We start from the raw sequence: 23772 nt of genomic DNA, 5'->3' as shown, positions 1-23772 counted from the left end.
GTTTACATTAGCATAGTCCTGTTTGAAACATAGTCCTTTTAGTTCATGCTAGCAGGATCTACACAAGGCACTGCAATTCACACCCCTGTCATCCACACTGTGACTGGGGCCATGTAGACAAGCCTTAAGTCCAGTATTCTGACAACATTTTAGAACTGAGTCAGTGTCTGTGTGGATTTCTGTGGAACTGGTTGGTCAGCTGGCAAAAAGTGACAAAAATTAATGCAATACTGAATTTAAACTAATTATCCTTAGCTGAAGAGAAAGGGTCCCAGCAACTGGATGCATGTTATCTTAAAGGTGACTTGCAAAGGGTTTTTTAAACCTTTGCAATCTTTCCTTTTTAATGATGTATAAAGAAGACTGAAAGGTTTTTGGTGGGTTTTTTTTCCTTCCAAAGTTTTTTTTCTCCTTATTTTTCAGTTGGAAAGACAAAGAATGTAAAATCTTATCTTCTCTGGTTTTGTTGGATGACCACTGGGAGGTCTAAAAGATGTTTTGCGAACTCTTCATACCTAAGTTAAATAAGCATGGAACCTGCTGTATCTTTAACAAAGATTTTCTTTCTCCAAAGTCTTAAATAGTCCTTGAAGTAAAATAGATGTTACCAGAAACAAACAAAAAATGTGTTTTAAAGAGACTGACTAAAACCCCTTTCTGTTCTTAATAGCTTTGCATTTACTGGATTTCCAGAGTCTTCCAATGTAAGGATGATTTAAATTTCTAATGTTAAAAGAAAAGTTAAAACCCCCAGCAAATCTTTCAGGCCTTCTTTAGAATCTGAAATAAGCAAAAAAGAATTAAAAACCCGTTTTTCTCTTCCTTAGCCAGTCAGCTTTTGATCCCAAAGATTTTGTCTGTTTGGCCAGTTCAGGAACCAGTTCTCAGGGACTTGCCTGACAACATGTGGGTGAAATGAACAATTGAGACAGACCAAACTGGTCAAACTACATAGTGTTTGTGTTATAAATACTTTGTTTAATTGGGTTGAGAATATGCCTGGATTAGATTTTAAAAAGAAGTTAAAGAGTTTACACATGACATTATATTTTAATTTTTGTAGATGATAAAAATAGCCCCAGGGGTGTGGTACTGGAAAGAGGATACCAACACACTCGAATTTGCAAGGTAAAAGTTACAATTTGTAAAATGTATAAACTAAGGCCTTGATCCAGTAGTCCTTATGCAGGTAAAATTGGATCCCAATGGGGTTTTGCCCAAATATGAGCTGCAGGACCAGGCCCTACATATTTGTTTTCCCTGTGGAGGGAATAGCTTTTTAACTCTCACTCTGTAGACCTTGTGCCTCAGTTTCTGCGCCTGTAAAAGGTTAATTATACTAACATGTTAGTGACACTAACCTCCTAGGGTTGTTGTTTACCCCATAGATTAATGGAAAGAGAAATTTGCCATAGAAATAATGAATATGTTAGTGACATTTGCCTTGCACTACTCTCCAGCAGAATTCACTACAAGAGGATTCCAGCAAGGCATGTTATATCAGCTAGGCACATGCCTGAAACAATGCTCTGAAAGTCAAAGGCCAAATTCAGAACTGAAGCACTGAGTGCAACTTCACTAAAGACATGGAGTTGTGTCCACTGCTATGTTTGATCCTGAAGTACTTTCAAGCACCCAGGAACTGTAGGCATAATACACCTGTGCCGTTCAAGGGGTGATATTGCCCTTAAACATGATTATTTTTTACATTTTTGTGGCAGTTGTGGATTAAGACTTTAATGGGCCGAAATCTACAAAAAATTTGGGCCACTGAAAAAAATATAGGCTCCCTGTGCTTTCCTGAAACAGCTGACAGTGTATGTGCCATGCAGGGCGGATGATTTGGAGTCGGTCACACATGACTCCCATTTGTTGCCTCCCTGTCCCTTTCATATGCATTCCAGATCTTTCTCAGGCGTGGATTCCTCCTGTGTGTACTGTCTCTTCCCTACTCTGCCCCATTACACACGCCCCTTTAAAGACTGGGTCCCAGCAAGTCTACCAGCCTCTCGGCTCTAAGGATTAGTGGGTTTCCTCAAAAACAAAAGGAGTACTTGTGGCACCTTAGAGACTAACCAATTTATTTGAGCATGAGCTTTCGTGAGCTACAGCTCACTTCATCAGATGTTTACCGTGGAAACTGCAGCAGACTTTATATACACACAGAAATCATGAAACAATACCTCCTCCCACCCCACTGTCCTGCTGGTAATAGCTTATCTAAAGTGATCAACAGGTGGGCCATTTCCAGCACAAATCCAGGTTTTCTCACCCTCCACCCCCCCACACAAATTCACTCTCCTGCTGGTGCTAGCCCATCCAAAGTGACAACTCTTTACATAATCAAGTCGGGCTATTTCCTGCATAGATCAAGGTTTTCTCACATCCCCCCCACCCCCATACACACACAAACTCACTCTCCTGCTGGTAATAGCTCATCTAAACTGACCACTCTCCAGGTTTAAATCCAAGTTAAACCAGAACATCTGGGGGGGGGGGGGGGTAGGAAAAAACAAGAGGAAACAGGCTACCTTGCATAATGACTTAGCCACTCCCAGTCTCTATTTAAGCCTAAATTAATAGTATCCAATTTGCAAATGAATTCCAATTCAGCACATGATGGCATATATCACATTGGTGGATGTGCAGGTGAACGAGCCTCTGATAGTGTGGCTGATGTTATTAGGCCCTGTGATGGTGTCCCCTGAATAGATATGTGGGCACAATTGGCAACGGGCTTTGTTGCAAGGATAAGTTCCTGGGTTAGTGGTTCTGTTGTGTGGTATGTGGTTGTTGGTGAGTATTTGCTTCAGGTTGCGGGGCTGTCTGTAGGCAAGGACTGGCCTGTCTCCCAAGACTTGTGAGAGTGTTGGGTCATCCTTTAGGATAGGTTGTAGATCCTTAATAATGCGTTGGAGGGGTTTTAGTTGGGGGCTGAAGGTGACCGCTAGTGGCGTTCTGTTATTTTCTTTGTTAGGCCTGTCCTGTAGTAGGTAACTTCTGGGAACTCTTCTGGCTCTATCAATCTGTTTCTTTACTTCTGCAGGTGGGTATTGTAGTTGTAAGAAAGCTTGACAGAGATCTGGTAGGTGTTTGTCTCTGTCTGAGGGGTTGGAGCAAATGCGGTTGTATCGCAGAGCTTGGCTGTAGACGATGGATCGTGTGGTGTGGTCAGGGTGAAAGCTGGAGGCATGCAGGTAGGAATAGCGGTCAGTAGGTTTCCGGTATAGGGTGGTGTTTATGTGGCCATTGTTTATTAGCACTGTAGTGTCCAGGAAGTGGATCTCTTGTGTGGACTGGACCAGGCTGAGGTTGGTGGTGGGATGGAAATTGTTGAAATCATGGTGGAATTCCTCAAGGGCTTCTTTTCCATGGGTCCAGATGATGAAGATGTCATCAATATAGCGCAAGTAGAGTAGGGGCTTTAGGGGACGAGAGCTGAGGAAGCGTTGTTCTAAATCAGCCATAAAAATGTTGGCATACTGTGGGGCCATGCGGGTACCCATAGCAGTGCCGCTGATCTGAAGGTATACATTGTCCCCAAATGTGAAATAGTTATGGGTAAGGACAAAGTCACAAAGTTCAGCCACCAGGTTAGCCGTGACATTATCGGGGATAGTGTTCTTGACGGCTTGTAGTCCATCTTTGTGTGGAATGTTGGTGTAGAGGGCTTCTACATCCATAGTAGCCAGGATGGTGTTATCAGGAAGATCACCGATGGATTGAAGTTTCCTCAGGAAGTCAGTGGTGTCTCGAAGGTAGCTGGGAGTGCTGGTAGCGTAGGGCCTGAGGAGGGAGTCTACATAGCCAGACAATCCTGCTGTCAGGGTGCCAATGCCTGAGATGATGGGGCGCCCAGGATTTCCAGGTTTATGGATCTTGGGTAGTAGATAGAATATCCCAGGTCGGGGTTCCAGGGGTGTGTCTGTGCGGATTTGATCTTGTGCTTTTTCAGGAAGTTTCTTGAGCAAATGCTGTAGTTGCTTTTGGTAACTCTCAGTGGGCTCATGCTCAAATAAATTGGTTAGTCTCTAAGGTGCCACAAGTACTCCTTTTCTTTTTGCGAATACAGACTAACACGGCTGTTCCTCTGAAACCTGGGTTTCCTCAGTTTCTTGTGTCCCACAGTGTACAGGAACCCTGACACCAAACTCTGGAACAAGATGGCTCACTTTTCAAGCCTATCCTCTCTGAGACATAGACATAAGAGTCTAGTCCTGTGCTCATTGATTTCAGTGGGAGCAGGAGCAGGCCATAGGTCAGGAAACAAACTTTCCCTTCCTATCTCTCTCCTACCTTGCAGTGCTCTGTGTGGCAGATGCAGGAGTGGGAGGATATGAAATTCATCAGATATATTTGTCCCTTTCTAAACCTGCCTCGATGGATAGCAAAAGGAATGTCTGACCCAATCACAGTTCAGAGATTTGTCTCAGTGTCACAGGGAGGCCCAAACATGTGGGTGTTAAATTGCAGTATATACTGAATTTGTTGCACCACTTCCCTGTCCAATTGCACTTTACCTTTCTGAATGTTCACTCTATATGTGTTACAGCTCCATCCCCACCGCAGATGCTAAAGAGAAACTCAAGAAGGGCAAAACCATCCATTTTCAGGAAATGGGTAGTAAAACACTAGACAGGTATTCCAGTTTAAACTCACTTGGTTGAAACAGGAAAGCAGCATTATTTGGGTGGGACCTTTTGCTTATAGTTTTAAGAATTTATATTTTATCTTGATTTAACAAAGTATTTAAGGCAGAAAGTAATCTGTCACTTCAGCAGTCATTTCAGGCTGTGTGGTTAGTGGTCTGAGCACAGGACTGGGAGCCAGGAACTCCTAATGTCTATTCCTAGCTCTGACTCCAGCTCCTTTTGGTTGTGGGCAATGCACTGAAGATCTTTGCCTCTGTTTCCACATCTGTTAAAATGGAGACAATAATACTTATCTATAGAGAGGGGTCTTGTGAGGATGGATTAATTAATTCATGTTGTAAAGTACTTCAAAGATTACATTTGTTGTTACCATTATTATTTATGTTACACATGGACTAGATTGGAATACAGTAAAAGGCACAGTTAACTTTCCTCTTTACCACCCATAACCTAAAATGTCTTTGACCTATGTAGTATGGTCACAATTTATTATATTACCAAATGAAAGAACCACATTCAGAAGTGCTCTGAAGAGTTGAAGGACCTTGGTTGGCTGGATGTGGTCTACTTGCAATAGCTTGTGAAAGAAAGAAAGAAAGTAAGAAAGAAAGAAAGACTTCAGAGTAGTCATCAAACATTTTTTAACTACCAGTTTCATCTTTAAATTGAATCAACTGAAAAGAGAACGTCCCAGATGTTAACGGCAAGCTTTTATCTGACTGTAACCCAGATAAGTGGAATTAACAATGTTTTTTAAATCCTGCCTGTAGATCGACTCCTAGTATGTTTCGAGATTTGTTTGGTGCAAGATTCCCTGAGAAAAGAATGAATATACAAGAAGAGAAATCCCCTAGGCTGTCAAAGCGGGGACAAAATGAGTGTGTTACATTAGATGATGTTAAATGTGAGTAAACACTGTCATTTGGTCTCAGCACAGTGTTATCCTTACAGATTAGAAAAGTATTTCCTCTAAAAGTTTTTCCTCAGAAATATTTTTGACATCCATTTTTTCCACTTCGTGCATTTTTAGATGCTGCTTTGTTTCTGGTACAAGAAGATGAATCATATCATATACCATCTTTTACAGCAGTTATGAGGTATGTAGTCTGGAATTTGTTCTAAGAATTGTGTGTGTGTGTGTGTGCTGTGTGTTTTAATAACTGATAGTGATCGATTCAGAGCTTGTAAAAAGTGGAGAGCGAAATATTAGAGATTTAAAATCTCTCATCTATAAAGTTCAGTGGAAAGTGCTACCAAATGCATTTCAGCCCTAACAGAGTACAGCAAATTAATTCCCTTACTCTTATGAAAGGGTCTTTCACTGTGTTTACTAAGGGCTAGATTGTGATTTGGGGCTAAACACTCATTCAGGGTAGTCATTCTAATTGCATCCCCATGCAGGCTTACCCACACATCGGGTCCGGCACTAGGCCCTAGAAGGGAGGAAAGAACAAGGTGGAGCCTTTGTTCTGCACTGCCAATACTAGAACCGCTGAGCTGGTGCAGAAGGCTTCAGAATTTGGTGCTGGTATTTGTCAACAGTAAATTAGTTCTCTGCTGCCCAGAACAAGAGGGAAGCGGAGAAGGAATTGTACCTCAGAGATATGTCCCTGAGGCACAATGGGGTGGTACCACTTCCGTACTACCTTTTGCTCAGGGCCCTGCCTACAGCCACAATCTAGCCATAAGGGAATGATCACTTGAGAAGAGAAGCGTTTTTCTGCTTGGATTTTTAAATGTGGGTTCCACACTTAACGATGTATTTTGTACAGAGAAGTCATATGTTTTACAACCCACCTGCTTCAGAAGGCCCATCTCCTGGAATGTCCACATGCAGATCCACTCTTCAGCATGTTTCTTGGACTGTGTTGTTTAGTATTTCTGTAGGGGCATGTCCCTACAAACCCTTACTAGTGGGTGTAGTGCTTACTACTATGAATAGGTCTACTAGGGTAGGAAGCTCTAGGCTAAGTACTAAGTGTTGGTAGACTGTAGGTGCTTTGGGGCAAGGACATGTTTTTAGATTCAGACTTACATCAGTAGTATTACATACATGAAGGTAATCTTGCTGTCTTCCATTTAGGAGTAAGCAGCTGGATGAGTTCCTCATGGCTCTGCTTTTCTATTTATCGTATTATCTGGAAAAAATGGCCCTGGAAAAGAAACCCAAATCTTTTATGGTGTAAGTAAGAGGCTTTTCTGATTTAAGGACACAGGGCCTGACCCTCCCTGTGCAGGCAGGCCTTACTCAAGTGAATAGTACCGTTGCTTCAATGGGACACCACACATGAGCAAGGATTACTGCAGGATTGGGCTCATAGTAGATACAGACTAGATTTCCCATTACTGTCTCTGTTGGGACATTTGAATGTAAAGGTCTTTTATGTACAAGGGGAGCATTATGGGTATGTTTTGAGATGCTGACACAAACAGGTACCGTTTACAGGGTTAAAGGTGGAGGGCCCAATCCTACAAACATATAGTCCTAGACATACTGCTCACTACTGAGAATAGTCTCTCCTCCCTTCCTAATATGTTTGTTCTCCTTTGTCTGTCTTGTCTATTTAGACTATATGCTCTTTGGGGCCTGGACTGCCTCTTCCTATGTCGATACACACTGTGCCTAATGAAATGGGGCCACCATCTCAACTCGAGCCTCTAGATGCTACTGCAGTGCTAATAAACTACAATTTATATTTCCTTTTTCTTCACTAGGATAAGTCATGGTAGTAAGCACTAAGCCCAGCCCTTTGCATTTGCAAGATAGGGCCCCAAGTAATCAGATAGTTGTTCACTAGTGTCCCACATAATTTACAGCAGCTATTATAAATGAGCAAAGGTGTGTATCCCTCTGCACAAAGTTGAGTCAATCAGCAGCTTGTGACATTTCAACCTCTTTCCTAGCTTTCAGCAGGATTTTTGACATAACAACCCTAAGCAGGTTGTTATGTCCAGGCTACCTGCCAAATTAATGCCCATATATTATGGAGCTACAATAGAAATTCCAAAGTAGCTAAGGTTGAAAGTAGCTTTCCATCATATGCCTGATTTCAACCCCCATCAGTGTCCTTACACAAATAGATTCCACCTGAAATTTTTCATCTGTGGTCTTGTGCCTCAGGAAGATTTGATTTTTGGGCCACACTTGGTTTTAGGGCTCCACTTATAAATGGTTTATAAAGTGTGACTACATGTTATAAGCATGTTACAGTATGAGAAGTATATGTGAGCTGGTTATATACTGTTATTTGGTTTTGACCCAAGTGGTTAGACAAAATGCAAGGTATTGTGGGTTGCTTTTGTTAGGAGGAGAACTTGATAACAGAATCAGTTATCTCTTGGATGTACTCCAGTTTATTTACAAAGAATGAACGAAGTCCTGTTTTGATGAACACAGGAGGAATCAAACAACAGGAGACAGTGTCTTTGCTCAGAGTTCCAACCCTCTTTTCTGCTAGCACTGTTACTAAAAGCTCTCTCTCTCTCTCTCTCAGCTTTTTCTCAGGGTTATGCTACCAATGCTTCTGTGGCTATACCTGGTAATTCCTTACAGCCTTCTCTGTTTCCTTCTGTGTTTCTCCTGCTTCTCTCACTCAATCCTTTATAATCCATTTGTAAGTGGAGCCTTAATATAAAGTGTGACAAGTTTGTTTGTTTTTGTAGGACAGACTGCTAGGGATTTGTCTTTGGCTGTGTAGGCAGAGCCGTCCCTTGGGTAGGGCGAATTGGGGTGATCGCTCCGGGCCCCGCGCTCTGGGGAGCCCTGTGGGCTGGGGCGATTGGCTGGTGCGATCGGTCCCAGAAGAGACGAATCCGTCACTTCTGCCCCGGGCCCTGCACCCCTTTAGGGACAGCCCTGTCTGTAGGATTGATAAACTCCAGATCCATAGGTGAGGTGTCTGCCTGACCCTGTAAGGCCATGTCTGCACTACAAAATTAAGTCGACATAACTTACCTTGGCATGCAGCTTCTGCAGTAATTACATCGCTTGTGCATGTCTACACTGTGCTCCTTGTGTCAGCGGTGCACGTCCTCACCACGACGTCCACTGTCAGTGTGGGGCATTGCGAAAACCAGTAACAGGCAACAGAAGTAACACAGTGTCTGCACTGACACTGTGTCGACCTAACTACATCGACCTTGACTCTCCACCACTTGTGGAGGTAGAGTTATTAAGTTGGCGTAGCAGGGCAGTTACGTCAGCGGGAGCGCAATTTAAATGTAGACACTGCCATAGCACTGGCTGCTGCTGAGGCAGTCTCGGGCCACCACCTCCCCCCAGCAGTAGCAGGAGTTTGGCTATGGGAGGGGGCTCAGGGCTGGGGGTTGGGGCATGGGAGGAGGTGAGGGCTGTGGGAGGCGCTTATCTTGGTGGGCACCCCAGAAGTGGCGACACGTCCCTCCCTCACTTCCCAGTCAATGGGAGCTGCGGAGCCGGCACTTGGGGTGGAGACAGCGTGTGGAGCTAGGAGCTGAGCATGTCACCACTTCCGGGGAGCCATGAGGCACCGGGTAGGGAGCCTGCCAGCCCCGCCAACCCCCCCACCCAGCACCAGTGTGTATCCTGGGCTGCACGCCACTGCCCGTTCCCCCCAGCACCAGCCGGTGTCCTGGGCTGCTCCCCCCCAGCACCTGCAGCACTTCTGGGCTGCCCCCCAAGCACCTGCGGCACCCCCAGGTTGCCCCCTGAGCACCCATGGTGCCCCCAGGGCCGCCCCCCCACGAGCACCCGCGGTGCCTCCCGGGCTGCCCCCCATAAGCACCTGCGGAATCCCCAAGTTGCCTCCCCTCCAAGATTTAGTCAGGGGTATATAGTACAAGTCATGGACAGGTCACGGGCCGTGAATTTTTGTGTAGTGCCCGTGACCTGTCCATGACTTTTACTAAAAATACCCGTGACTAAAACGTAGCCTTAGTCATAAATAAATAAATGAGATCCATAAATCATAAATGAGATTTCACATATGGTGGTCTTGGATTCACTGGTAGTGCTGTGGGCTGCAACCAGTAAGATGATCTGCAGGTCCTGAAATTGCTAGTGTCTCCATCTGGAAAGGCAAGATGCTGTCCACTTAACGGTGAGTAGTTAGGTTCTTGCTAAAGAGTATGTAAATTGACTGAACTCACCTCTGCGTTTCAAACATTCTTGCTTTGGAAGGTTATTGAGGCATTCATGTCAAAGCCTCTCTGGGTTCATCTAGATTCCTTTTGCCAAGACTCTGTCAATCTGGTTTCAGATCTGGGTATGGTAAAGAAAGACAACCTCTGTGTTTTATCTTCACTTGGTGCTCTTCTGACTCTTTATGAGTCCCAGCCTGGGTCGTAGCAGATTTCTTACAGATACACTGAGCAAAGAACTCCAAACTCAGCCAGCCACCCTTCCAAAAAGCAGTGAAAGTCACTCCACCCCCTGGATGGCAGTTTGAGCTCGAAAACATAAAAACAAGTGTTTTCTTCACTTTCTAAAAATAATCTTCTACTTTTATTGTTCCTGGAATCCCATATTTCAGAAATGGTTTAGTCTGAGAGTTCTACATTTGCTTTATTAATTTGTCCTAAAAGAGGATGAGAACCTTTCAGTATTTTTTGGAAGGATTTTGGAGATGTTTGCTCAGCGTGGCCCCAATCGTACAATGAAGTGTGCCAATATACGGATCTGTTTGCAGTACCGGGGTGTATATCTGAACTTGCAAGAAGTCCCAAGGATCCCTGTCTAGGCTACAAGAAGGGTTTACAAGCTTGGTAAGACCAGAGAGAGTTCCCTGGCAATCTGTGGATGTGGAGCTTGCAACCCTGCAGGGTCATAGAGAGCTTATGGGGCCAAGTCCCATGCTGTGTTGCCCCACCAACCCTGAAAATGCTCTAAATCAATCTGACTGTAAACGGGTCCTCTGGGTTGGTTCATGCGGTGTGATGGTTTATACATATTCTTTCCTTTCATAAACATTCAGACATATCTCACCTAAACAGAACACCCTTTAAAATAACTATTTTTCCTTCTTTTAAAACAGAAACCCCAGTGTGTTAGACCAAAAAGAACTGGAGGAGACATTGGCTAAGCTAGCAGGAACCAAGAAACACCTTGCCAAGGTGTACTGCATCCTTATTCTTGGACTAGGAATGCCTGAGCAGCATCACATGGCTTGTGGAAAGTAAGGAAATGCACTGAATAATTTTCCCTATGATGACTCCTCACCAGGTGTGCTTGTATTGATGGTAGTCAATGTGGGGCATTGTGGGATGGCTCTCGAAAGCCAGTAACAGTCGACATAAGCAACATGGTGTCTACACTGACACTGTGTTGACCTAACTACATCTACTTTGACTTTACACTGCTTGTGGAGGCAATTGTTGCCATTACACCTGACATCCAGCCAGTCCAAGCATGGGCCAGGGCCCTCATTTTGGGTATGTCTGCACTGCACTCAGCAGCATAGGTGCTGACTCCGTGGGTGCTCCAGGGCGGGAGCATCCATGGGGAAAAATTAGTGAGTGCTCTGCAACCACTGGCAGCCAAGCTCCTCTCACCCCCCGCCTCACCTCCTCCTCCCACCTGAGTGCGCCACGTCCCTGCTCCTCCACCTACCTCCCAGCGTTTCCCGCCCAGCCGCCGCCAAACAGCTGTTTGGCAGTGTTAGCATGCTCGGGGGTGGGAGCAGTGGGAACGTGGCGTGCTCAGGGGAGGAGGCAGGGAGGAGGTGGGGCCAGGGCGGGGATTTGGGGAAGGAGTTGGAATAGGGGCAGGGAGCAGGTGGAGTTGGGGTGGGGACTTTGGGGAAGCAGTTGGAATGGGGGCGGGGCACGGGTGGGGCCTCATGGAAGGGGTTGAGTGGGGGCGGGGCCGGGGGCAGAGCAGGGTCGAGCACCATGGGAAAGAGGGAAAGTCGGTGCCTATGCTCGGGAGGTGTGATTGCAGCAGGTGTAGGCATACCCAAGTCAGCTGTGATCTAGCTAGATCAAAGCTAGCTCGAGTAAGAATAACATTGAAGCCACAGAGGTATGGGTGGCAGCTGTGTCCTGGTGTTCCAGGCAGGCAGGGCTAACCTGTGCAGCCTCCCATGTGCTGTGATTTCATTGCTAGTGTTACTCATGCTGGCTTTGATCTAGCCTAGGTACGTCTAGATATGCTGCAGTCACACCTCCCACTTGCAGGCTAACCAGACCTTTTCTTTGACAAAGACAAAAGCCCACAATAACCCAGTCCGAGTGAGCACGGCAGGAGGGAAAGCACTGGCCAGGGCTGAGTGAGCAGCTCGGAAAATATTGACTTTTGTTATAAATAGGAGGCCTGCCAAGTGATTCAGAGAGTGCAAGGCCAGATGGGACCACTGTGTCCTCTAGTCTGACCTTCTGCATTACATAGGCCACAGGACTGCAACACATTGCAGCAGGGCTTTGGATACCTGACTTGCTGCTCAGATCCAGCTGTGCAGAAGCCTTGGTGGCTATAGGAGCGATGTGGTATTGAGTGGGTCCAGCACAGTCAACTGGGCAAATGACAGTGCTGACATTAATTGCCATTTCCTAAACCTCAGGGGAAATTGTGAGGGCAACGTAGCAGGGAGGAGGGAAGGTTAATACCTCTTAGAAGGAGAAAGGTAAACTAATTAATCCATGCAATATATCATCTTGTGATACCAGTGCTATGTCACATACCTCCTTGTGATCAGTGAGCTGCTAGGCACCAGCGTACTATGCTGGCACAGCCCATCCACACTGTCGGGGGGAGGGACAGCTCAGTGGTTTGAGCACTGGCCTGCTAAACCCGGGGTTGTGAGCTGAATCCTTGAGGGGGCCGTTTAGGGATCTGGGGCAAAAACAATTGGGGATTGGTCCTGCTTTGAGCAGGGGGTTGGACTAGATGACCTCCTGAGGTCCCTTCCAACCCTGATATTTTATGATTGCTGTCCTGTTGCTGAAGCCTTTTCCTATCTACTTCCATGATCAAGCTGTTCCCCAGTCCCTCCAGATTTAGGTTGCCACAGTAACGACTCTTTCCAAAGCAGAGTTGCTGATGCCCATCCATCCCAGATCTTGAATGTGAATTGTAGAGGAAGGGTAACATGCAACCAGCTACTGTAACTGTTGGCTGCCTCAAGCCTTTCTTCAGATCCCAACATACCTTCCTCTCTTGCTAGGTGTGAGCTAGTGCAAGAGCAAAGCTGGGCGTGGGAGTTGCAGAAAGGCCATAGGAGCAGAAGAGGGCTGGAGCATGAAGAGAAGAGGCTGCACTTTGGGAGCGTGGGCAGCAGCAGCAGGAGGGGGATTGGGTGCTTTAAGGGTATGACTACACTGCACACTAAGCATGGAGCTGTGTTGTGCTGGCCTGTTGACTCATGGGTTGCAGTAGTACAGCGCTGGCCAGCCAGAAGATCCTGCATTGGAGCTAGCCTGAAGCATGGTCAGCATGAACCAACCAAGGACTGGGAGGGATGGAGAGAGGGGAGAAAAAAAGGTACAGAGGGCAAGAGAGATGGGGAAGGAGAGAAGGGTGTGTTGGAGGAGACGAGGGATCCATGGAAAAGGGGGAAGGAAAGATGGAGGAGGAAATGGAGAGGGACATGGAAGAAGAGGAGAGAGTAGTAATAAGGGATGAAGGTGAAACTGGAAGATGGAAGGAGAGAATGAGAGGGACATAATCAAATGAATGAGAGACCACATGGTGCTGAGGCTACAAAATCATGTCTTATTTGCTCATACTCCTGCATGATGCTGTATTATCCCTCGGAGCTGAGAGGAGGGCAGTCTACTGTCCACCTTGCAGGCGTGGGGGTCTCTGGCTCAAACACTCTTCTGTGCTAGCTTGGTGAATGGGGTGTGTGTGTGTCTGTCTGTCCGTCCATCTGTCCCTCCACTCCCGTTAATGAAGAGGATAGGGTAACCTGCAATGTGAGCAGACCCGGGGGAGCTCTCCTGATTTCCCAGGGAGATCCCACAGTGCTCTCACCCAGCGTGTGCCCCACATTCATGAGGCCCTGAAGCATGAGGAGTAAAGAGCACAGCGCAGTACTCCCTGTGCACCCTGGGGCCACAGCATTGTGTGACCAGCTGCTGGATCTCTGGGCTGATTGCCGTTTAGGGTGGTGCTGTGGGGTTGTTTTCATTTTCTTGCTGATTGGACAGGGAGAGTCATGCCAGCATTTTATTTTTCCGGTTGGAGCACAGACTGTAATACAGCCTCAAAGGCTGCAGGTACAAGACCCAATTTGTGCAATGTCTTCTCGGGCCAGCTAGAGCTACTGGTTCTGAAAAACTGATCTATTCACTGTCCTTGCTAGGATAAAACTCCCTGGACAAGAAATCAATGGAACAGGAGCTCTGCCCTACATATTAAGTCTGCTGCCACTTCTCTCCCTTCTCTTTCCTGGTAGAGGGAAAGGAGCAGGGTTGTAGCTATATATAGAGAAGTTTATTTAAAAAAAAAACCCTGCAACAATCTGGGTAAAAAGTGAAGAGATGTGAATGAGAATTGTCAGTATTATATAGTATTTACATTACAATTGTGCCCAGAGACTCTGAACGGGATTGGGGCCCCACTGTGCCAGGCTCTGTAGAAACATAGGGGTAGATGTGGTCCCTGCCTCAAAGAGCTTAGAGTCTAGGGCCTGGTTTACACTACATGGTTAGGTCTCCATAAGCTGCCTTGTGTCAACCTAGCTGTCCAAGCGACTTCACTTAAATTTGGCTCCTGCCAACATAAAGGCCTCTCCGCACTGATTTGGTAACATCACTTTCCTGAGCAGCGTAGAGTCACAGACGATGTAATTAAGTTGACGCAGTGTCAGTGTAGACACTGTGTTGCTTACATTGACTGTTACTGGCTTTCAGGACCTTCCCACAATCCCCCACACTGACCATACAATGGATACAAGCACTCCTAGTGAGGATGCGCACTGCCAACACAAGGAGCCAAGTGTGCACACTCACAAGCGATTAAATAATTGTGGTGGTTGTATGCCAATGTAAATTAGGTTGACCTAATTTTGTAGTGTAGACATGGCCTAAGAAGACTACCTATCTACCTATCTATCTATCTATCTATCTAAGGGTGGCATTTTCAAAAGCACCCAGCATTGGCCTACCTCTGTTCCCCTTGAAGTTAACTGAAAATCCCACGCACCATGAATGTATTTAATTCCATACATCCATCCATCTGTGAGAGATACAAACTTGTTTTGCAATTACATACATAATATATAAACTTTCCCAAATTGACTTAGATTAGCTTGAAATGGCTGAATGGTCACTGGGAATTCCATAGACTGCCTAAAACAAGTGCTATTGTGTCACACTGATCAAGATTTATTAATTATTAGAGCTGGTTGAGAATTTTTCAAGTCAGTGTTTTTGTTGGAAAATACCGATTCTTTGAAACTGTTCATGGGACAGGGTTAGTTTCCACTAATTTCTCAACTAGAAAAACTTCTGGGGAAAAAAGTTTTGAAATTGCTAATATAGTACACTTCAGCATTTTTTAAATGACAAAATTTGTTGCTTTGGTTCCATATGACTTTTCAGTTAGAAGTCTAAGCTAATTATATATATATATATATATATATATATATATATATATATATATATATATATATATATATATATATGTATAAAATTAAAAATGCAAAAAAGGTCAAAAACGAAACATTTCCAAAAGGTTGAAATGAAATGTTTCAACTGACCCAAATAGGCTGACCAGATAGCAAGTGTGAAAAATCAGGACAGGGTTTGGGGGGTAATAGGCACCCATATAAGCAAAAGCCCCAAATCTCAGGACTGTCCCTATAAAATCAGGACATCTGGTCACCCTAGACCCAAGCCTGATTGTTTCTCAGATTTTTGGTTTGTGACAATTTTTGAGATTTTGACTTTTTGTCCCGATTTGGAATGAGGAATTTTTTTTTGAAATCTCAACATTTTTCCAGGGATGGGAAAAGCATTTCCCACCCAGCTGCACTAATTATTCATACCCAGTTGTTAAGTTGTTAATTGTTCCTGTGAGGGTTTCTCCAAGGGTTTAGAAAGGAGCCTGTGCTGGAGGAAGAGTAGCGTGAGGCTTCAAATGGCATCCACGTGCAACGTAATAATTATTGAAATGTTTGTGAAGCGCAGCGTAGGAGTCCTATTTTGATGTTATCGCAGACTGTGTTTTGAGGAGTTCCCCAGCAAACCTATTTGTGTGTATGAGCTTTAGTTCTTTTATGTCTCCAACCCTGAGGAAGGAATAGGTGTGTCTGGCTTTCTCTCTGAAACTGCTGGGACAGATTGTGCAATTTTTGTATAGTGCCAATTTCCTTCTGGGGAAAAGTAGGTTGTGTGCCCAGAGCTGCATACATTACTGACACAAATAGGGCTAAAGCCGGGGGGGCCTCACTTGAAGTCTGAGGCAGGACTCACCCGGACCTTGTTGTGGTCCCTAGTCCATAAAACACATAGCTGTGGATCAGAGAGTTGCTAAAATGGCATATGAAGCATTTATTTTCAGTTGCATCCACATGCAGGATGCAGGGTCCTATAAAAGTTAGAGAACATTGTGTTTCTCTGAAACCTGTGTTTTCATAAGCACACACGCCTCTGCTTAATGTAGCGTCTGGGTTTGGCTGTGCTTTCCTCCGCTATGTCCAAAGCATTCATTTCTGCACTCACTGGCAGTTCTACAGACTCCTTCTGACTGGGTTTCTAGTGCATGGGATGCACTTCACTCACTTAGCCATTCACATGTTTCTGACAATGCCCCCTCTTGAGCTTGTTGAAGTTTACCATTTTCCTAACTCCGCCATCATTTTCTTAGCTAATGAGTAAGAGTGCACCAAACACAGGAACTAAAGTTTCCCACTAACTTTAGGAAGTTTTACCTTGGGCCATTTTCTTGGGTTAACCTCCCTCTGCATGGTTAGCTTTGGAAGGGAGAGGGATGGAGACCACAGCCCTGCTGGGCTCCAGTTGAAAGGCTATGTTCTGTCAATCTTTCATTTAGAGTGGTTGGGTTTGCTAGAATGCAGAAAGCAGTTGGAGGATTTTGTCATTAAGGAACTGGACAAGCTACATCATGCTAAAAGATGAAATCAGCTCTTAAGGGGTCATTTTTCTTAATCCACTGTTAGATTTCACGATTATAATGTTCGTGGCTGATAGCACATTACAGGTATTGATGCGAAACAAAATTTGTTGAAGTGACTTTAGAATTCCACAGTGACAATGGGCCACGTTGCTTGGCCACTGTTAAGCTCAGGGGCTCCTACCCTTACCATGTTGAAGGGAGTCAGTTGCCTCTGTGCCATCATCACCTCTTACCTTGGACCCTGCGTAGCACATGGGGTTTGGGATCTGCAGCTGGGGAGGTGTCAGGTTTGGGGAAAGAGGGCAGAGGAATTGAGTGGGGCTGGTAGGGATGCACATCTTTCCCCTGGCCACTAAAAAAGCCAGTGAACAATTCATGCAGTCTAGAGCATATCACTTTTGCTGTCCCCTCTGTACTGAGGTTTCTGGGTGCAGTGGCAGCTGGGGAAGCCCTGATCATGTGGAACAATTGGCGCTGCACTGTTCAGAAATCAGGGAAAGCTACAGTGGCCCTGAGTGCTGGCATGGAGGCACAGAGCCTCTTGCATATCCCTTAGGATCTACCCAGATCCTGCGGGAATCTGTAGGGCCTGGATTGGGGGGGAATTGCTTCTCATTCCGTGGGAGCAAAGTCTGCCCCCTTGCAGAATGATTGAATGGCTTCTCGTAGGTTGAGGTTCTGCCTTCCAAATCTACAGGTATGTCCATGGCAGGGGTTAGCTGTCCCGGTGTCCCAAACATTTGGCACAGGTGTGAATGAGATCAATGTACTTCCAGATCTAGCCTTTCACGAGGAATGCTACTGATACTTTAACAGAGGCTGTTCTCCTAAAGCTTTGTCAGTCTTCTACAAAGTTTTACATTTCCTCTCTGAGTCCCAGAAATCCTCTCCCTTCCATGTCTCATGTATTGTCTCTCAGCTTTGAGCGGATATTGCTCCCATCCTAGCTATGCCCCCATTGAAGTCAACGAGAGTTTTTCCATTGACTTCAGTGGGTGCGAAGTTAGACCAAGGCTGAGTATTTTTTAAAATCCCACCAACAGGGCCCGATTTTAATAGACACAGAACTCAAAACTCTATGTGAAATGAATGGGAACCTCATGTGCTCAGCACCTCCAACTGTCAGGCCCATGACATTTGGTCTCTGGCCGATTTAATTAGCTAAGCCACATAGTGTTGTGGATTTTCTTTCTTTTCTTTTTGAGTCAGTCCAGAAATCCTGCCTTTCTCTTGGACACTGGTCCTCTGCGTTGCTGGTAAAGATGGTTGCTCAGCAACCAGCCTTACTGTGCTGTTGAAAAGTCAGCTGTGTGATAGCCATATGATTTGTTTCAGAGTAGCAGCCGTGTTAGTCTGTATTTGCAAAAAGAAAAGGAGGACTTGTGGCACCTTAGAGACTAACAAATTTATTTGAGCATAAACTTTCGTGAGCTACAGCTCACTTCATCGAATGCATTCAGTGAAAAATACCTTGATAGATTTCCACTCCATACGGCTAAATTCAGTGCCTTGCATAATGACAGGTTTCAGAGTAGCAGCCGTGTTAGTCTGTATTCGCAAAAAGAAAAGGAGTACTTGTCCACTGAATGCATCCGATGAAGTGAGCTGTAGCTCACAAAAGCTTATGCTCAAATAAATTTGTTAGTCTCTAAGGTGCCACAAGTACTCCTTTTCTTCATATGATTTGTGTCCAGTATGCTGTTCAGAGACTTGAAAGCATAACTCCAGCTATTAACTTTGTGCTATTGTTGATTGTCTTAGGAGAAAAACATCATCAACACAGAAGGACCGAGAGTTCTTTGAGGTAAGAAAGAGACATTCGTGGATAGACACTGAGCTTTTTCGCTAATCCTAGAATAAGATGAAACGAGGAAGCATCACAAAAGGTAACTGCCCTGGGCTTAAGATATTGGGCCAGATCATCAGCTGGTCTAAGCTGACTTAGCTCTGTGGAAGTCAGTGGTGTAAATCAGTATGGCTTCAGCTGAGGCTCTGGGCCAGAATAACTAGTGGTGGAGAAAGCAGTGAGTTGTTTAAATTGTCACTAACACACACGTCCTCAGAATTGTTCCTGCTGAGACAATACACTGAGAAAATGGGTCAGCCACCAATTTTGTCCTGTGTTTTGCATCACCTTGTGTGCTCTTTTACTCAAATTTTGAAGGCCTCCATTTTGTTCCTCATTGTCCCTACAGAAAATAAAACAAAGCAGCTCAAAGTCTTCATGAGCAACCCTACAATAACAAAGCAGTTTGCATGTGATGAAAGGAAAAAAATCAGCAAGAAAATAGAGTTCAGTTTGAAACTTCCATTCGGGTTAAATCCAATTACAGCCTAGCATTGTGTGATTCAGAAATGTAACCGTCTTAAAGATGACAGTAACGTTTCCCATCATTCTTAGTAACGTTTCCAGATGTCTATGCAGGAATAGCCCTGTGAACAGGTTTTGACAGTTAATTTCCAGATACCATACTTCACCAGATTCATAGAAAACATTTGAAACCAATACGATATTTTGGACTCCTGTGGATTGTGATGAGCTTACTTAGGGCTTGTCCACACCTGACATGCTACAGCAGCACAGCTGCGGAGCCGTAGCACTTCTGTGTAGACATTACCTACACCGACGGGAGGGGTTCTCCCGACAATATAGTTAATCCACCTCACTGACAGGCTGTTACTAGGGCCTGGTCTACACGGGGTGGGGGCATGGGGGGGAGATCGACCTAAGTTATGCAACTTTAGCTACATGAATAACATAGCTGAAGTCGACATATTTAGACCTACTCACTGCAGTGTCTTCACTGCGGTGAGTCGACTGCTGCCACTCCCCCGTCAACTCTGCCTGAGCCTCTCGCAGTGCTGGAGTACAGGAGTGGACAGGAGAGCGCTCAGGGGTCAATTTATTGTGTCTAGACTAGATGCGTTAAATCGACCCCCGTTGGATCGATCACTGCCCACCGATTCAGCGGGTAGTGTAGACATACCCTATGTTAACTGAAGAATTCTTCCATCGACCTAGTGCTGTCTATACCAGGGGTTAGGTCGGCACAGCTACATCTCAGAGGTGGATTTTTTACACCTGAGAGATGTAGCTATAGCTATGTAAGTTTCTGGCATAGACCAGCTCTTAGCAGAAATTCTATGTAATGGGGACACGTTCAACCTGTGCCAAGTATCCCTGGTATTTAACCAGGTGCTAACTGGGTGAACATCTGAGCTTTGGTCTTTTAATACTGAAGTTGCCAAGCAAGGATGAGATGCGGTGATCTCATTTCTCGTAGTAGTATTCAGTAAGTAATTTCATTTCCAGTCTTCTCGGTAAATTTTTAAAACGTAATGTCCTATTCTCCACTTAATCCCTATGACATTGCAGTGACTCAGTGTGGGGAGACACTACTGTTTCCAACTGAAACACAAGCATATCGAACAGGACTCAGGGTGTTTGATTCTAAAAACAGCCATCAGTCATGGGAAGTGTCACATTAAGAGACATTCTACTGTGCCACAAGTCTCTACTGTAAAGAATATGCTGTGATACTGGGTCAGATTCTATCCTGATGTATCTCTGTTGACTTCAGTGGAGTTACGCCAGCAGATAATTTGGTCCTCCCCTTTATATGCTGTGGCTTTCTCTATAGAACAGCCATATTCGGTAAGATTGGTCTCTGTTTCTGTTTAGTGCTTCTACAACTTCTGTACATACGTGGCCTGGGTGGTGTTCAGACGGAAGTACTTCCAAGAGATTCAGGAAGAAGTGGGCAGGCTTCTTCGCTCTGACATATTTAACCCCGCATTGAGAGAGAAGAACAGCCCCGACCTGCAGAAAACAGATGTCTCTGCCGATCAGAGGAAAGTTATCTTTCCCTATCACAGGTACCACTCCTTGCTTGTTATCCTGGCACATAGGGGAGTTTGCACTGCACCACCCAGATCAAACAAAAGCCTCATTTGTTTTTTCTGAAGGAGCATATATGCCAGACGCCCTGCAATAAAGAGTGTCGTTGGCCAGCGCTCGCCGGTGCTCAGTACACTACTGCCCCTGCCCAAAGACAATGCTGAGTATCTCTTCCAGAACCATTACCTGCATCGGGGCAGAACCCTTCCAACCAGCAGCAGCAAGAACCTGCCGGACTACTCAACTGTTGAGCTTACACCCAAGTAAGGAGCTGTTTCCATGAACGTTGGCTATATTTCTGCAAGGGATGGTTGACACTTAAAGAGCCCTTCCACCTTAACAGGGGGGTGGTGTGTCTGATGTACTTAACTGAAGGCCCCTGCACCCATGTTTCTTCCCAGACCCAGCAGGACCAATGTAGTCCCACTGCATGGTGGGAGAGCGGGATTTGGGGACTTAATTGGTGCATGATCCCTGTGCACAGAGGCGAAGTTTTTCCCTCAAGGTAATGCCTGACCCAGGTAAAGTTCTTCGCAATTTTCCATATAAAGTTGCAAATTCCACCCCTGCACCCCAGTTTTCCTTAGCCCTGGTGCTTCAGTTACATCCGTGACTCCTTTCGAAACAGGGTTGGCATCATTGGAGCCCTTCGCAGCAAGTTCAATCCCCACACTCTCATGCCTATTGGGGTGATGGAGGAGGAGGAGGAGGAGGAAGAACAAAGAATAAAGAGAAACGGTTCCTCAGTCAGTTCATATGACCTGGCTTTGTCATCCCACAGAGGCACCCAAGTTGGAATCGGTCGCCCGAGCATGGTACTCTCGAGAGCAACTATGGAGGGGGACTACTCTGAAAATGGTTAACAGAAATGGCGCCCTCTAGCATTGAGGGTAATTCTAGCATGTGTTAAGTAAACCACTTTGAAGCTTCATTTTTAAGAGCAGAGGCTATTTGTTACAGGTAGTGAAGCGTAGTGAATAGGGCATTGGACTGGGATTTAGAAAACCTAGCTTCTGTTCCCGGCTCGGCCACTGACTTGCGGTGTGACCTTGGGCAAGTCATTTCCCCCACTTGGTGCCTCAGTTTCCCCATCTGTAAAATGGGGATAATGATACTGACTCCCTCTGTAAAGTGTTTTGAGATCTATAGACCAAAAGAGCTAGGTATGATTATTATTTATTCCTTTAAAATTTGCATTGCTAGAAGATTCCTAGAAGGATTAAAAGTTCTGGAAATGATGGTTTTATGGGAATTTCCTCTTACATTTTTAATGTATTGTGTTTACTCATTTTTGATTTCTGTAGTGTTTCACTGAGCTTTGCACACATGCATCTCTCCAGACTAATGCATGACAAATGTTGATAAATGAATAGCAAAGACGAATCCCACTATTTGAAGATATGGGGGAGATCCTCAGTCATTGTAAATCAGTGTTGCTCCACTGAAATCAAGGGAGCTATGCTGATTTACTCCAGATGAGGAGCTAACCTGAAGTATTTATTATGTAGCATTTATCTCTTATCTTTCATTTTCACCAGTGGGAAAAATAGGTCCTAGAATTAATACGAATTAAAATATGCATTTGGGATGTCATCATCATGAAATAAAAAGCTCATCAGTCCATAAGTAAGGATAAAATTATGTCCCAAAGTCTTGGATTCTGTGACTTTCAGAGACCTCTGTGACATTTTCCGCTTCAGCCCTGGGTTGGTGTGGCTGGAGTTCCCAGCCCTCATGGGGACCCTGCAGCTCCAAACTGCCAGCCACAGAGCTCTGAGGGACCACAGGTGGTGGGGGCCCTGGAGTTCCCAGCCACCATGGGTGGCAGGGGGCCCCCGGAGCATCCAGCTGCTGGCCCTGGAGCTCCCAGCCACCATGGGCAGCAGGAGCCCCACAGCTGCTAACCACCTCAGGTGCCCTGAAGCTCCCAGCCTCCGGAGCTGCAGTGGGGGCTCAGGAGCTGTCAGCTACAGCGGCAGGTGCTGGACAGCATGGGTTGGGCTTCAGTCATTCCCTCCCCCATGGGGCTCAGGCATCAGTCAGCCTCCAATCGGGGTCCCCCCCCACCCTCCTTATTTTTAGTAAAAGTCACGGACAGGCGTCCGTGAATTTTTGTTTATTGCCTGCCACCTGTCCGTGACTTTTCTCTTAATCATAAGAAATTACAAGGGTTTACCTATAAAACTGTCTGTATTCTGTTACCATTACCATTAGCAGAAAACCGGGGTGAGATCCTGGCCCTTTTGAAGTCAATGGGAATTTTACCATTGATTTCAATGCGGCCAGCATTTCACCCCTTGGCTCTAACAATGAAAGAAAACTAACGAGGGGTAGAGTTTTCTGAGAGCTGAGAAGAAAACTTAAACATCTCAGTGTATTGTTTAAAATGCTATCTATGGGACTGCTACAGTCCTCTTATGTACACAGACGTTGAATGCAACATGCTTTGTTCAGAACAAACACTTCTATATTATGCATTTCTGCATTGGTTTAGGGAGGCAAGTTAGTGAGAAGACAAATACACAAGAATCAGATATGGGCCTAGGTAAATGTCCTTTTCTCATGAAAAACATATTGCTGCTAGAATATATAGCAGAAGTTCCAAACACCTGGCCCCTCCACTGATGTATTTATCTCATCCTCATAACGTTGAGTTTTTGCCAATATTAAAGTTTTATTTTCTAAAAATAATCAGTAAAGTAAGATTGCATCGTGTGTAACATGACCTTAATGCTGTCACATATGGCCTGAAAAATACACTGAGGGGAGGCTGTTCATCTCACTGATCAGAGTCTAATGATGACACTTCAAGGGCTAGATTTTCTAAAAACTTGGTAGGGCCAATGCACATACAAAATGCACACACTGCTTGGTTTTGGGAATCCTCAAAGTCCCCTGTGTGGTATACTGAAAACTGTATTGAAATTGTAGGTTGTCACTTTAAATGGATTTTTCCTGGTCCTGCTTGCAGGCTAGGGGTTTCTGTAAGGAAGCATGTGATCTGGGTCTAGCAGCAGTCAATCTGGAGGCAGACAGCCTATAGTAAGGTGAAGTGAATTGTGCCTCGCTGCCTTAGGGAGCAGTCGGATTTCTTTCTCTCTGTTTTTGGGCTCTTGTATGTTATCATTCTGAATTGTAAGGAATAAAGATGTTATTTTGCAACCTTC

General features: G+C 45.2%; 1 protein-coding gene across 10 annotated transcripts in view; it reads left to right on the top strand.

The window, feature by feature from the left end:
• PPP1R36 (protein phosphatase 1 regulatory subunit 36) overlaps positions 1-23772 on the top strand; it is a 25021-nt gene extending 1249 nt beyond the window's left edge. For 4 of the 10 annotated variants that reach the window (XM_048853616.2, XM_075129930.1, XM_075129929.1 and 1 more), the window contains exons 2-11: positions 1064-1128; positions 4553-4639; positions 5423-5556; positions 5683-5749; positions 6736-6834; positions 10664-10804; positions 18469-18511; positions 20390-20583; positions 20674-20868; positions 21234-23772. In XM_048853616.2, coding sequence (XP_048709573.2) covers positions 1064-1128; positions 4553-4639; positions 5423-5556; positions 5683-5749; positions 6736-6834; positions 10664-10804; positions 18469-18511; positions 20390-20583; positions 20674-20868; positions 21234-21468 — 1260 coding nt within the window. In that variant the 3' untranslated portion in view covers positions 21469-23772. The remainder of the gene's footprint in view (positions 1-1063; positions 1129-4552; positions 4640-5422; positions 5557-5682; positions 5750-6735; positions 6835-10663; positions 10805-18468; positions 18512-20389; positions 20584-20673; positions 20869-21233) is intronic. The other 6 variants (XM_075129933.1, XM_075129932.1, XM_075129934.1 and 3 more) reach the window with 3 other exon arrangements.

The sequence above is a fragment of the Caretta caretta genome, chromosome 6, assembly GCF_965140235.1.
Source record: "Caretta caretta isolate rCarCar2 chromosome 6, rCarCar1.hap1, whole genome shotgun sequence".
Lineage (NCBI taxonomy): Eukaryota > Metazoa > Chordata > Testudines > Cheloniidae > Caretta > Caretta caretta.
Note: the sequence above shows the minus strand (reverse complement) of the source record. Positions and strands in the feature narration are given on the sequence as shown.